The 14,283-nt window shown below is 44.3% G+C and overlaps 1 protein-coding gene across 1 annotated transcript in view; it reads right to left on the reverse strand.

The window, feature by feature from the left end:
* Positions 1 to 1,519: 1,519 nt before the first annotated feature.
* The window catches only part of smad3a (SMAD family member 3a), a 58,595-nt gene continuing 45,831 nt past the window's right edge, over positions 1,520 to 14,283 (reverse strand). The window contains exons 7-8 of the mRNA XM_057835317.1: positions 11,162 to 11,306; positions 1,520 to 4,805 (exon numbers count right to left, since the gene is read on the reverse strand). Of these exons, the coding sequence (XP_057691300.1) occupies positions 4,682 to 4,805; positions 11,162 to 11,306 (269 nt within the window). The 3' untranslated portion in view covers positions 1,520 to 4,681. The remainder of the gene's footprint in view (positions 4,806 to 11,161; positions 11,307 to 14,283) is intronic.

Here is a 14,283-nt window from a genome sequence, read left to right on the forward strand (position 1 = left end):
CCACTGCTGGTGTCTTGTTTATGGGCCATGTTTCAGAGCCATTGAGGAGAATAAAGAGTACGGCGGTGTTGTAAATTCGGAGCTTCATCTTCCGTGAGATGGCTTGGTGCCGCCAGAGTGGTTTCCAGAGAGAGTGCAGGGCAGAAGCTGCCAGCGCTCTCCGATGGAAAACCTCTGATTTAAGATCCCTGTTATCGGTCACTGTGGACCCTACATAAACAAAGCTCTTCACAGGCTCTACAGTGTCATCACCAAGCAGGATTGGGGGTGTATCAGGTCCCACACTGACACGCGTGAATTTGGTCCTTGTCCAGCTCATGTGGAGACCAAGCTTTTCTGCCTCTTCGCTGTACCTACTTAGAGCGACCCTCAGCTGGTTGTAGGAGGTGCTGAGCAAGATGGTGTCGTCAGTTGCCGGTAGTTGCCAAGGGACACTCCGGGTACTTGCTCACAGACCCTGCACATCAGGTGGTCGATTACACAATTAAACATGGGAAACCCCTCAGAGTCATGGCCGTTGACGCGGCCACAACTCTGTGCGTTGCTGTAAAGCAGCCTGAAGAAGGTGGTGATTTTTGGGGGTGCGACAAGGGCTTGTAGGATACTCCACCGTGATGAGTGGTGGACTGCATCAAATGCGGCCTTGAGGTCTAGGAATCTAATGTAAAGATGCTGCTCTTTCTGGAATTCATAGACTTTCTCAATGAGCAGACAGACGGCGGAGATGTGATCTGATGTGGAGCGATTGGCATGAAACCAGCCAGCAGGGGGCAGTGGCCATTTCTAATCTACTCAAGTACAAGTAAAAAGTATGGCTGAGTAGAACTACTCTTAGAAGTACAGTTTTCTCAAAAAGTTACTCAAGTAAATATAACGGAGTAAATGTAATGTCTGCAAGTATCTCTACACCTCTACTGTATTTGATTCCTACGACAAAATCATGTTTTAAATCGTTAAAATATGTTGCAGCTATGCTTAGTAAAGTATCTCCTTTACAGTAGTACTTAATCTTAATAGCGTACTCCTTCCTGGGACACCTATGGAGCTCTGCACATTTTTTTCTCAAGCAGTAACAAAAATGATTTGGAAAAGGGACGGACGGGTGCAGCCCTTTTTAACCTCAAGGGCATCTGAACAAAGTCAGCATTCATATTCCAACCCCTGCGATGCGTCTGTGACAGGAAGAATGGTTATGCTTTTCATTAGTCTGCACACAGCAGCAAGTCTAAGAAACAAGAGTGTCTGCCTACTTCTGTGCCTGTAATTATTGCTTCTGAAGACGGTGCCAAATTAGCCTGAGGGGGTCAAGGAAATCTCAGCACAAAGATAAGATAATCGAGCACAGGGACCACTAAAATCTGAAAAGTCTCCAGACAAAAAGCGAATATAATTCAAGAGTGATTCTCAACATCAACTTTTAATTATACCTCTAGGGAGACATTTCACACTGTGTGAGATTTTCGATCAGTGGGTATTTTCAAGAATCACAAGATAGATATATTTTTTATTTCATGAACCAGAGAAATGTACAAAGCAACACATTTTTATAGACAAAAGAAAACTAAGGAAATTATTGCATACCAGACATCCAAAATGAAGTAAAATCTCAACTACTGGTAATACAGATGAATTAATAAAGTGAACAATTTGAAAAAGCACAAACACTTACTAAAGAGGGTACAAAGAATACTTTGGGGTCCTAGAAAGAACCCTTGGAGGACTTGTAACTGTGGCGTTCAGTGTCACTACAAAGTGAGATCACAGTCTCAGATTGGTAGATACTACTTTTCTGAAACAAACTGAACATTTGACATGTTTGAAAGTCACCACCTATCTGTTAGTGTCAACACACTACGGTAGTTTTATGTCCCAACAATGTTAAATATTAGCACCACTGGGCAGGCATAATGGTCAAAGCTGGATTTATGAAAAGAAGTATACTCGTAAGGAGAAATCTTGTCCATGTTCAGGACTTTACTTTGGAAGGAAGTGCACCTTCTGCTAGAACCAAAGCTAAGACTGAAAATTCTTACATTGCCTTTTGACGGAAGTCATCAACATTATATTTTGTACATGGTAAACGGATCAAAAAGAAAAAACTACACAGTAAAAATAAAGATTTAGCACAGCTGTTATTTACATGCTTTGATCTTGACATTTCCCTTTATCAAAAGCTGCAGGGAGAAAAGGTTATGTCTTAGAAAAATAGAAGTTAAAAGAAATGTGACATATTTGTCTTTTCCCCTGAATGCTGTATACAAATGGATTAGGCTATATTTTTATTGTTTATTTTACAGTCCTGAGAGTTTAAACATGATAATTAAGTAGGGAAAACAAACTGTCTTGCGAGGTTAATCCAAATGTTAAGCGCATGAGATGTCTTCAGTATCCTCATTGTGGATGCCTGTTAGATGTCCGCCTTGAGACATGACTGAGAAAGATAATGACAACATGGAATTTCCTGATGTGAGCTTGCAGGGCGAGTAAGAAAGTTTTTGTGAACGGGAACAATTTAAAGGAAAATCTTTGCCTAAATAATTGCTTTTATCCAAATACAGGTAGTCCAAAGGTTACGAACGAATTCCGTTCCTATATTGGCGACGTATCCCAAAGTTCCGCGTAAATCGGAGATATGAGCGTGGGGTGCGCATCCGTGAACTGACTCAACAATACAGCCGTAGAATATCTATGATCTCCACGGTCCTCCTCCGACCACCATTCGCAGGTCTTTATAAGTTAAGGTGACAATTTTTATTGCGGTAACATCGCCAAAGAAATCGCCAGCGTCGTCAGGTTTTTATCATTTATTTTAGAACTTGTCCAACACAAAACACCTACTGTCTGCTGCAGTTGACGGTGTTCTCAACAAAACATTAAAAATGATAGTAAACTCTCAACCGCACCGCTCCCTCTCTCTGTCACGTCAGCTACGCGGTGCATTCAGGTAAAGCAAAAAACGTCCGCCACATTAGAACCCGATTCGTTACATTATTACAGGAATTATATTATTATTACGACTTTTTTTTATAATTTATTTGATTGGCTATGAGTAATTGTCATTTGAAATAGTACCAGCAGTATTTATTAAGGATTTAGTGTAGGTTTTTGGGCTGTGGAAAGAATTAATGGAATTCTAATGTATTCTTATGGGAAAATCCTGCTAAACATAGGACCATTTTGACTTACAAACAAGGTCCTGGAACGAATTAACTTTGTATGTAGAGGTACCACTGTATCCCAAAAGTATTGTATTTTGTTTAATGATGGAGGATACACTGCCCTCTGATGGCAGTTAGGTCGAACTGGACTGTCGCATTGTATGACTGTGTGACAAGTGTGATGTGACAAGAATGATCAACAAGCAGGATTCGCCTCGTATGACTGAGAAGCAGACTCAGACAACTGACATGGATAAAGGATAGCGTTCTGGTTTGGCCCTCATAAGGCTGTAAGTTGTTTCAGCTAATATGTTTGTGTATGCATTTGTAGTTAAGTTTACAGTTACAGTTTGTGGAGTTACGTTTGAGTGATTGGCTAGTTAGGCTAATTTAATCTACTAAATTTACATATGAATCAGACTAGATCAGGGGTGGGCAAACTATTCCACAAAGGGCCGCAGTGGGTGCGGGTTCTTGTTGCAACCCATTAAGAGGACACCTTTTCACCAATCTGCTGTTTTACAAGTGCAATCAGTCGATTGCAGTCAGGTGCTTCTCATTTCTGCTGAAACCGCATTGGTTAAACTATCTGTGCTGGGTCAGTTGGACAAAGACCAGGACCCACTGCGGCCCTCGAGGACCGGTTTGCCCACCCCTGGACTAGATGGACATTTGAACACCAATTGTTTTGTGTCAAGTGTTTTATTGTCAAAATGCATGATGTTTTGAACTTAAGTGTACATATGTGTTTTACAGCTTTAATAATTGTCAAAAGTGAAGGAAGTACAAAGCTTCAAAAGCACAATTGCCTTGCTTGCAGTCTGTAAAGCTGAACAAATTCAGTTCAGTTTACTTTAGTTTAGTGAGGACAGAACATGTCATATTAATAAAGTAAAGTAAAAAATAAGATAATGCGAGGTACAATATGATACTGTTTATGCGCGTAAGTCGAATACGTTGTAATACCGGGACTACCTGTAGTCGCATCCTTGGAGTGCTTGTCCATAACGCACACTTTTTATAATCAGTCACTGTTTCACGGTTGAATTTTTGATTGATGATTGAGCCACTGTGATCTAGAGTGGGCTATTGTTGGCCATGTGTGGTATTAAGTCAATCTTTCTGGTATTTTAATGATAGCATGTCAAACATGTTTTTAAGACACTGGTAAACTTTAAATTGAGGATGAACAACAGTAAAATACTTGGATGACATTGGTTTGATAAGAACATTAAAAAAAAAAAAAAAAAAATCCCAAAACAAATATGTCAATCTGTTAACTGAAAAAAAAAACCTCGGTTGAGCCATTCACTTAGTGAAGATGTGACAAGAACGATCAACAAGCAGAATTCCTACTGACATGGTCCTGCTTTAATGCACTTTTCCCCCTTATGCCACAAAAACACGCAGGCCTTATTTAGTGTAGTGTATAAAAAGTGCTACTGGGGAAGGAGAGCAGTATAAAGGTGGACTGAAGGATCATCTTTGCGTACTGGCTGGTTGTTTTCAGTCACTAGCATGCCCTAGGAGACGCTGGAGCATCGGATGCTGGGGGAGCCCATTTGCGTGAGCACCTTGTCCAACCACTGCAAGGGGCCGTTCAGGTGCAGCTCAATCCAGCAGGGGGTGCTGGTCACCGTTTGTCGCCTGCAAACACATTTGCATGAGTCAGCAAACTTTTACTACTCTGGCAAGGATGTACTGGGATGACAAACAAACAAACAAAAAAAACATTAACAAGTTGCAAACATGCTTATTATGATATCATTTCTCTATGAATGTAGAGAGTAGAGTAGAGCCAAAAGAATTAAATCCTTCTGCTTGATATAAGATCGAGACGTTGGAGGTCTTGGCTGGCCCAGTAATCTAAATCCCTTTTTTAAAATGTCTCCACATGGACACGAGTGCAGATGGCCCGCCGCCACTCCCGCACAATGGCTTCTCCCCCGTGGGCGCTAATCATTCTTATTATCAGTGAGTCAGACTGCGTGGAAAACTGGGAGGGAGCAGAAGAGGGAAAGTCTGACATCTCTTTTTCGACAGAGTCCATGTGTGATTGTTTAAAAATAGATGTGGCGTGCCAGCTGAGGAAAGCCAGCAGACAAATGAGAGCGGGGGAGGATGGCCTCTGGGATGGGCCCTCACTCTGTCCAGTCGTGACATTTGTCGAGCGCTAAACACCAATTTGGCTGGATTGACACTGCAGATCTAAGCCCGATTCCCGTTTAGTTCCTCTATTCATTTTTTGTGACTTTCAATTTTACTGACTTTGCTTTGTTTGCACCAACAAAATCCCCAAATTGTACCTAAAACAACTCTAAAAGTGTCAAAAATGGGTAGGTCAAAGCACTGAAATAAAGAGTAACGACAATACAAATATTGCCAGAAGATTCGCAACAATCCACCTGCAGCCCCACTTCCATCCATCCATCCATTATCTTCCGCTTGTTCCGGGGTCGGGTCGCGGGGGCAGCAGCTTTAACAGGGAAGCCCAGACTTCCCTCTCCCCAGCCACTTCAACCAGCTCCTCCGGCGGGATCCCAAGGCGTTCCCAGGCCAGCCGAGAGACATAGTCTCTCCAGCGTGTCCTGGGTCGTCCCCGGGGCCTCCCGCCGGTGGGACATGCCCGGAAAACCTCTCCAGGGAGGCGTCCGGGAGGCATCCGAACCAGATGCCCGAGCCACCTCAGCTGGCTCCTCTCTACACGGAGGAGTAGCGGCTCGACGCCGAGTCCCTCCCGGATGACCGAGCTTCTCATCCTATCTCTAAGGGAGAGCCCGGACACCCTGCGGAGGAAACTCATTTCGGCCGCTTGTATCCAGGATCTTGTTCTTTCGGTCACGACCCAAAGCTCGTGCCCATAGGTGAGGGTAGGAACGTAGATCGACTGGTAAATCGAGAGCTTTGCCTTTCGGCTCAGCTGCTTCTTCACCACTACGGACCGGTGCAGAGTCCGCATTACTGCAGACGCCGCACCGATTCGCCTGTCAATCTCCCGCTCCCTCCTACCGTCACTCGTGAAAAGACCCCAAGATACTTGAACTCCTCCACTTGGGGCAGGATCTCATCCCCGACCCGGAGAGGGCACTCCACCCTTTTCCGACTGAGGACCATGGTCTCGGATTTGGAGGTGCTGATCTTCATCCCAACCGCTTCACACTCAGCTGCGAACCGCTCCAGTGAGAGTTGGAGGTCACGGCTTGATGAAGCCAACAGCACTAAATCATCTGCAAAAAGCAGAGATTCAATGCTGAGGTCACCAAACCGGACCCCCTCAACGCTTCGGCTGCGCCTAGAAATTCTGTCCATAAAAATTATGAACAAAATCGGTGACAAAGGGCAGCCTTGGCGGAGTCCAACCCTCACTGGGAACGAATTCGACTTACTGCCGGCAATGCGGACCAGACTCTGACACCGGTCGTACAGGGACCGAACAGCCCTTACCAAGGGGCTCGGTACCCCGTACTCCCGGAGCACCCTCCACAGGATTCCCCTAGGCACACGGTCGAACGCCTTCTCCAAATCCACAAAACACATGTAGACTGGTTGGGCGAACTCCCATGCACCCTCGAGGACCCTGCCGAGGGTGTAGAGCTGGTCCACTGTTCCACGGCCGGGACGAAAACCACACTGCTCCTCCTGAATCCGAGATTCGACTTCCCGACGGACCCTCCTCTCCAGCACCCCTGAATAGACTTTACCGGGGAGGCTGAGGAGTGTGATTCCTCTATAATTGGAACACACCCTCCGGTCCCCCTTTTTAAAAAGGGGGACCACCACCCCGGTCTGCCAATCCAGAGGCACTGTCCCCGATGTCCACGCGATGTTGTAGAGGCGTGTCAGCCATGACAGCCCTACAACATCCAAAGCCTTTAGGAACTCCGGGCGGATCTCATCCACCCCCGGGGCCTTGCCACCGAGGAGCTTGCCAACCGCCTCAGTGACTTCAACCCCAGAGATCGAAGAGCCCACCTCAGAGTCCCCAGACTATGCTTCCTCAAAGGAAGGCGTGTCGGTGGAATTGAGGAGGGCTTCGAAGTATTCTCCCCACCGACTCACGACGTCCCGAGTCGAGGTCAGCAGTACACCATCTTCACTATACACAGTGTTAATAGTGCACTGCTTTCCTCTCCTCAGACGCCGGATGGTGGACCAGAATTTCCTCGAAGCCGTCCGGAAGTCGTTTTCCATGGCCTCACCGAACTCCTCCCATGTCCGAGTTTTTGCCTCGGCGACTGCCGAGGCCGCAGTCCACTTGGCCAGCCGGTACCTGTCAGCTGCCTCCGGAGTCCCACAGGCCAAAAAGGCCCGATAGGCCTCCTTCTTCAGCTTGATGGCATCCCTTACCGCTGGTGTCCACCAGCGGGTTCGGGGATTGCCGCCACGACAGGCACCAACCACCTTACGGCCACAGCTCTGATCGGCCGCCTCAACAATGGAGGTGCGGAACATGGCCCACTCGGACTCAATATCCCCCACCTCCCCCGGGACAACGGAGAAGTTCTGCCGGAGGTGGGTGTTGAAACTCTTTCTGACAGGGGATTCTGCCAGACGTTCCCAGCAGACCCTCACAATACGTTTGGGCCTGCCAGGTCTGGCCAGCATCTTCCCCCGCCATCGGAGCCAACACACCACCAGGTGGTGATCAGTTGACAGCTCCGCCCCTCTCTTCACCCGAGTGTCCAAAACATGCGGCCGCAAGTCCAATGACACGATTACGAAGTCGATCATCGAACTGCGGCCTAGGGTGTCCTGGTGCCAAGTGCACATATGGACACCCCTATGTTTGAACATGGTGTTCGTTATAGACAAACCGTGACGAGCACAGAAGTCCAATAACAGAACACCACTCGGGTTCTGATCGGGGGGGCCGTTCCTCCCAATCACGCCCCTCCAGGTCTCACTGTCATTGCCCACGTGAGCGTTGAAGTCCCCCAGTAGAACGAGGGAGTCCCCAGAGGGGGCACACCCTCCAAGGACTCCAAAAAGGGTGGGTATTCTGAACTGCTGTTCGGTGCATAAGCGCAAACAACAGTTAGAACCCGTCCCCCCACCCGAAGGCGGAGGGAGGCTACCCTCTTGTCTACCGGGGTAAACCCCAACGTACAGGCGCCAAGCCGGGGGGCAATAAGTATGCCCACACCTGCCCGGCGCCTCTCACCATGGGCAACTCCAGAGTGGAAGAGAGTCCAACCCCTCTCGAGAGGATTGGTACCAGAACCCAAGCTGTGTGTGGAGGAGAGTCCGACTATATCTAGTCGGAACTTCTCTGCCTCACACACCAGCTCAGGCTTCTTCCCTGCCAGAGAGGTGACATTCCATGTCCCAAGAGTTAGCTTCAGCAGCTGGGGGTCGGACCGCCAAGGCCCCCGCCTTTGGCTGCCGCCTAACTCTCTACGCACCCGACCCCTTTGGCCCCTCCCACAGGTGGTGAGCCCATGGGAAGGCAGCCCCACTTCATCCTTGGGATTTTCCTCAGGACCCTTGGCACCGCATTCATATTGACTTTGTGGGGCCTTTTGAAAATCGAATGTTTCTGGTTGCTATTGATGCCCATAGTAAGTGGCCAGAGGAAGCTATCATGAAATCAACCACATCGGAAAAGGCAATTGAGAAGTTAGGGGAGATGTTTAGTCGTTTCGGAGCCCCTGCACAACTCGTCTCAGACAATGGGCCCCAATTTGTGTCAAAAGAAATGGTTGCATTCCTGCAAGCCAATGGGGTTCAACACATTAAGTCGGCTCTCTATCACCCGGCAACCAACGGCTTGGCATAGAGGTTTGTGCAGACCCTCAAACATGCTCTCAAAGCATCACAAGGGCAAAGTACACTCCATCAGAGACTACACGAATTTCTCCTCAAATACCGAACATCTGTGCATGCAACTACCAAAGTATCGCCAGCGAGCCTCATGTTTTCTAGAGAAATACGAACTGGCATGGATCTTCTGAAACCACCAACCCTGAGTGAGATTGTTCAAATGGATCAACGGAAGCAAGTCAAGTACAGAGGCCTGCATTCCAAGAACCGGGTTTTTGCACCTGGTGACTCTGTTATGGCCCGGAGTTACCAGAGTAAGGAAAAGTGGGCCCCTGCCACCATCATTGCTCAAACCGGGCCTGTTTCCTACACCGTTCAGACAGCTGATGGTGTTTGGCGTCGCCATGTGGATCAATTGTTGGGAACACCAGACACTACTCCAGAACTGTCTATTGATTGTGATGATGCTAGCAGTGTAATTATACCAGAAATGTCTAGCTTACCAGATGTGCCAAAAATACCAGAAATGTCTAGCTTACCGGATGTGTCAAACCCAAACAATCCTGCTGTAATTGTATGCACAAACGGAACCTGAAACGGTATCGGAACCTGTTTCCACAAGTGGGAAATCGGAAGTGACTGTTGAACGTCGGTATCCTGCACGCGACAGGCGACCGCCTGATAGATTGGATTTATAAGTAATAAGTAATGAGGGGAAAACAGGAGGTATTTTTGTGTTTATTTCTGGGACATGTTATGTAAGGGGGGAGGAGATGTGACATATTTATGTCACACTGCTGTTGCCATAGTGTGCACTTCCTGTGGGTGTGGTATTACAGTATAAAAAGGAATCTCTGTTATGTCTCTGTGACATATATGATGAGAAGCACACTGAATAAAGAAGTGTTGTTCCATTCAAGTCTCGGCCTTACATCTTCCTTCCTTATATCTTCCTTTTTCCTATCAGAAACCACCGTGGAGAACTACCGATCGCATGATTCCATTCTGACAACACACTGGGAATGACAATTGAAACACGTGTGGCCAGGGGTGTGTGTTTTGAAGAGAAGGAGAAGGATCGAGTATCACCGATAGCGAGTGGGAGTAATGCGTGAACAGGTTTAGTGAGTTTATTTGGAGGAGATAATCCGTAAACTGCATTTTACTTCATTTCAACAACTTGATGAATGATATAACTTTTGACCACAGTATGTATAAAAGCCAAAAATGCCTACGATCATACCTGTTGTTTCTTTTCTGTTGAGTGTTCATATTTTTAAGTTGAATAAACATTATATAGCTTCAAAACATTTTTTTTTGTTTGGTTATCAATAGGACATCGGTATTACAATTTTTGTCAAATTTAGAATTTTTTTTTTTTACTTCATGGGCCCATGAATATGCTCCTACCAAGAATCGAGATATCGTTTTTAAAAAGGTGTCAATGTCTAAAAAAAAAAAAAAAAAAAAAAAAAAAAAAAAAAAAAAAAAAAAAAAAAAAAAAGGAACCAACAAGTTGCTACCAAAATTTTCCACCATAATAGTCTCTCAGTTAACTCTAAGGCTGCATTGACGGTGCACGACGCTGAATCCATTTAGACTGTTAACGTTTGTTCATTCCAAACCAGAGCATTCACATTCATTCTGTCCTATTTTCAGGGCATTTACAGGTCATTTCCTGTTGAGTTTGAGTCACTGCCTATTCATTTGGGTGATTCCCAGGTCCCTTCCTGTTCTGTAACTCAAAATAAACAGGAAGTGACCCGTAAAATACCCCAAAATCAACAGGATGTAACTGAAAATCAACAGGTAAATGATCTTAAATAGCCCAAAATTACCTCATTGCCTGGCATTGGCTGCCATTGACGGACATAGACTTGTTTATTCGGTGCCACCCTCCCGGTTCAAATGGATTGGACGTCTACTAGTGATAAACTCATTCCAATTCACAGCAGAAGCTTGTTTTTCTGTTTATTAGTTGTTTGTAGAATATTCTAGAATGATTTCCTGACCAATGTATCGATAATCGTCTATCACCATATCGTCAGATCATCGTTATCGTGAGCTTTGTATCGCAAATTGTATCGTATCGTAAAGCAACCAAGAGGTTCCCACTCCTAATACCATATGCCTGAAAAATAGGTGAGAACTCCGTTATTGGGTATTTTGGGGGATTTTTTGGGCTCACTTCAACTGCGCAGTGTATAAATCTAACCTTCTGTACCAAATGAGCTGCAACTTACCTGTACTCAGCCCCCCAGCCCTTGACAAAGCTCATGCGAATGGTGCACATTCTGGTGAGCTGGTAGACAGCCTCAAAACCCTGGTTGACAGATTGGGCCAGCAATGCAGCAAACTCCTGGTTGTTGAAGATCTTCAGATTACAGCCTGGCAGAAGAGCGGGAGAAAGAGACAACATTAGATGACGTAACCACTTGTTACATCATGGTCCAACATAGACAGACGCACGACCGGAAAACTTCTAAATGTATTTGAAGCAGTCAAGGATAATTAAATACTTCTGATGCAGGCTAAATTGCCAACAATGTGTCTGCTTCATCAAAGTCACTCATGAGTAGTGCTGCAACGATCAATCGATTAACTCGAGTAATTTGATTAGAAAAAAGCTTTGAATCAGATTTTTCTGCTTCAAGGATTCATTTAATTGGAGTTGCGTTGTAAGGGTTTGTTTTGAAAGTGTTTGCATTTAGTTTTATTCGTTTGCGTGTATACACTGCCCTCTAGTGGCATCAGTGAACATGGCTTCACTCATTTCACATGGCTGGATCTAACAGCTCCCTGTTAAGACCATCATAAGGTTGTAAATTTTTTTGAGCTAATACGATTGTTTATGCATTCGTAATGTAGTTTGGAAGTAAACTTAGCAGCTTTTTGTGGGAATATGTGTTTGAACGATTTGTTAAGAGCACTGTAAAAAAAAAATGTTCATATTTTATAGCATTTAAGCTAGCGGACTTTTGCTGTTCAAGTTAGCCAATTGTTCTTTAGTTCTACTTTAATCCTCATTTATTATTTTTTTATACTTTTTGAGGCTAAACTCAGGTAGTTTAATTTATTTCTAAATGCATTTATTGCTCTAGTGAAATGAAAGTGCAATTTTACATAGTTTGGAGAAAAAAAACACTCAGAAAGTTTATTTTGTATTAGCATTTTATGGTCTTTGGCGATTGCAATCTTAGCAAGCCTTTGCTTTACATGTCCTAAAATTTATTCGGCAACGCACTAAATGTTCCTTATCACATTACTTGTTTATTCGAACCAATTAATTGATTACTTAAATAATTGATAGCTGCAGCCCTACTCATGATTATTAAATTACAACATAGGTGATATATATATATTTTTTTCAATAGAAAAAAATTACGACTGTTAATCTATTATTTTCTTTAATAAACAGTTTAACCCTTGAGAGTCGAAGGACGCGCCGGCGCATCCTCAGCGCACGTCGTCTTTGAAGCGCCCTCGCGTTTTAATTACGTCACCCACATGCCGTTGGTTGGTCTTGTTTTAAAGTGCGGAAGTTGCGGTTTACTCTCGTTGTTATTTGAAGTCAATCGACCAACTAAAACGTGAGATATTGTCATTTAAGTTTTATAGTTTTATTGTCCTCTCAAAAAAACATTAAAACGCTGCATGGATCATTTGTTTATGTCTACATTTCCATCATTTCTTGTCCTTTTTCAAAACGGAAGCTCCATGAAAAAACACAAATCAAACGAACCCTTTCGAAGTCACAGTGGAAGCACAAAATGCGTTTTTATGGCCTATGGCTATACCTGTTGTTTATGTTGAATTGTCAAATATAAGACTATTTATTCTAAATTTTTTTGGTTGAATGTTCATCCTAACATGTTGAATAAATATTACAAAGTTTCAAAACGGTTCGTTACGCATGTTTGGTTGTCAATTGGACATCAATATTAAAAATTTTGACAAAACGATTTTGGAATTTTTGGTCTTTTTGGGCCCAAAATGATGATTTATAATTGGTCAGTGAAGGAAACAACAGTTTGGACATGAAGTTCAAGGTGTCACAAAAAAAGGGACCAAACCAGGCCATCGTAAACAATTCTTTCTTTGAAATATAAAGGCAATTTCAAAGGCATGCAAAATCAGACAAAATAGGCCCAGACCTTAAAGGGTTAATAACGCTTTTGGATTTTAATGAATTACGATTGACCACAATTCATTACTTACATAATTTAACCCTTTCAGGGACAGTGGTAATTACGGTGGACATCTTTTCAAATGTTTTCATAAGCTTAACTCATTCACCGCCAGCACAGTCAGAGAGTATATGTTGTCGTAGTCAATACAAGAGCAAAATTGCTCATTCAATCGCTTCCAGTCCCTCTCGGTTAAATGAATTAGAAGTCTATTGCCATCAATGCCAGCCAAAGAGTTAAAGTGCGTATGACACCAAAACGCATGTTTATTTCATATTTCACACGGTGTTTTATGCTCATGAATGAAATGGACCGCTTGGATGTGTGTGGAATCGATTGTTTAATATTTTCAATTTTTGAATCCCGCGCCATGAAAATCAGTTACTACCAGCTCCAGTTTTCTGGTTTAGGACGAATGCGATTGTGACGTCACCCGGGTCAGCAACTCACAATACAGCATTGCTTTATAGCATGCAGATGGACTGTGGGTTCAGCTGATTTTGCGGATTAATTCGTTTATTTTTTGCATCACGCCAGCCAAATGGCTGCAGAAAAATGTTGCTGCACCAGGGAGAGGCGTGTGAGCCTGGGCTTTCAAAAGGTTCCCATTCACCGGCGGATATTGGCGAAAACAAGCCCCACAACTGTGGGACCATTGGACTTATGAGAAAGTGAGTAAATCGTCTTTTGTATTATGTCAAATACTGGGATCATTTTAATACGGAGGTGGCTTGCATTTTGTGGCTAACATACTCCTTGTCCACTCGGCCGACGACCGGCGGCTTGCCGCATCCCCCCCCCCACCCCCGCCGGGAGAGCACTATACTTGGCTTATTGCCCTCTTCCTGTGTCCGGTGTTCTGTCAAAATTTCCACCCGATCAGAAATTGCAACTCTGTGTTAAAAATGGCCGCAAATACAGTGATTACAAAGTAAACAGTAATGGTAGGCGTGGTTAACTTGCAGATTAAAAGACTAATTTCTCGTCATCTGCGCTTTGCCAAATTGTTGTATATAGTCGAATCGTCTCAAAATATGATTATTATTCACATGCTATTTAAGACTTTTTTTCTCCTGTCGTACGCACTTTAAGCAATGTGAGGTCACAAAAGGATTTAAAAAACAAAATAAATAAATACAATTCCCAGAGCAAAATACACACGGGCCACACTTATTTGA

Source organism: Corythoichthys intestinalis, chromosome 1 (genome assembly GCF_030265065.1).
Source record: "Corythoichthys intestinalis isolate RoL2023-P3 chromosome 1, ASM3026506v1, whole genome shotgun sequence".
NCBI classification, from domain to species: domain Eukaryota; kingdom Metazoa; phylum Chordata; class Actinopteri; order Syngnathiformes; family Syngnathidae; genus Corythoichthys; species Corythoichthys intestinalis.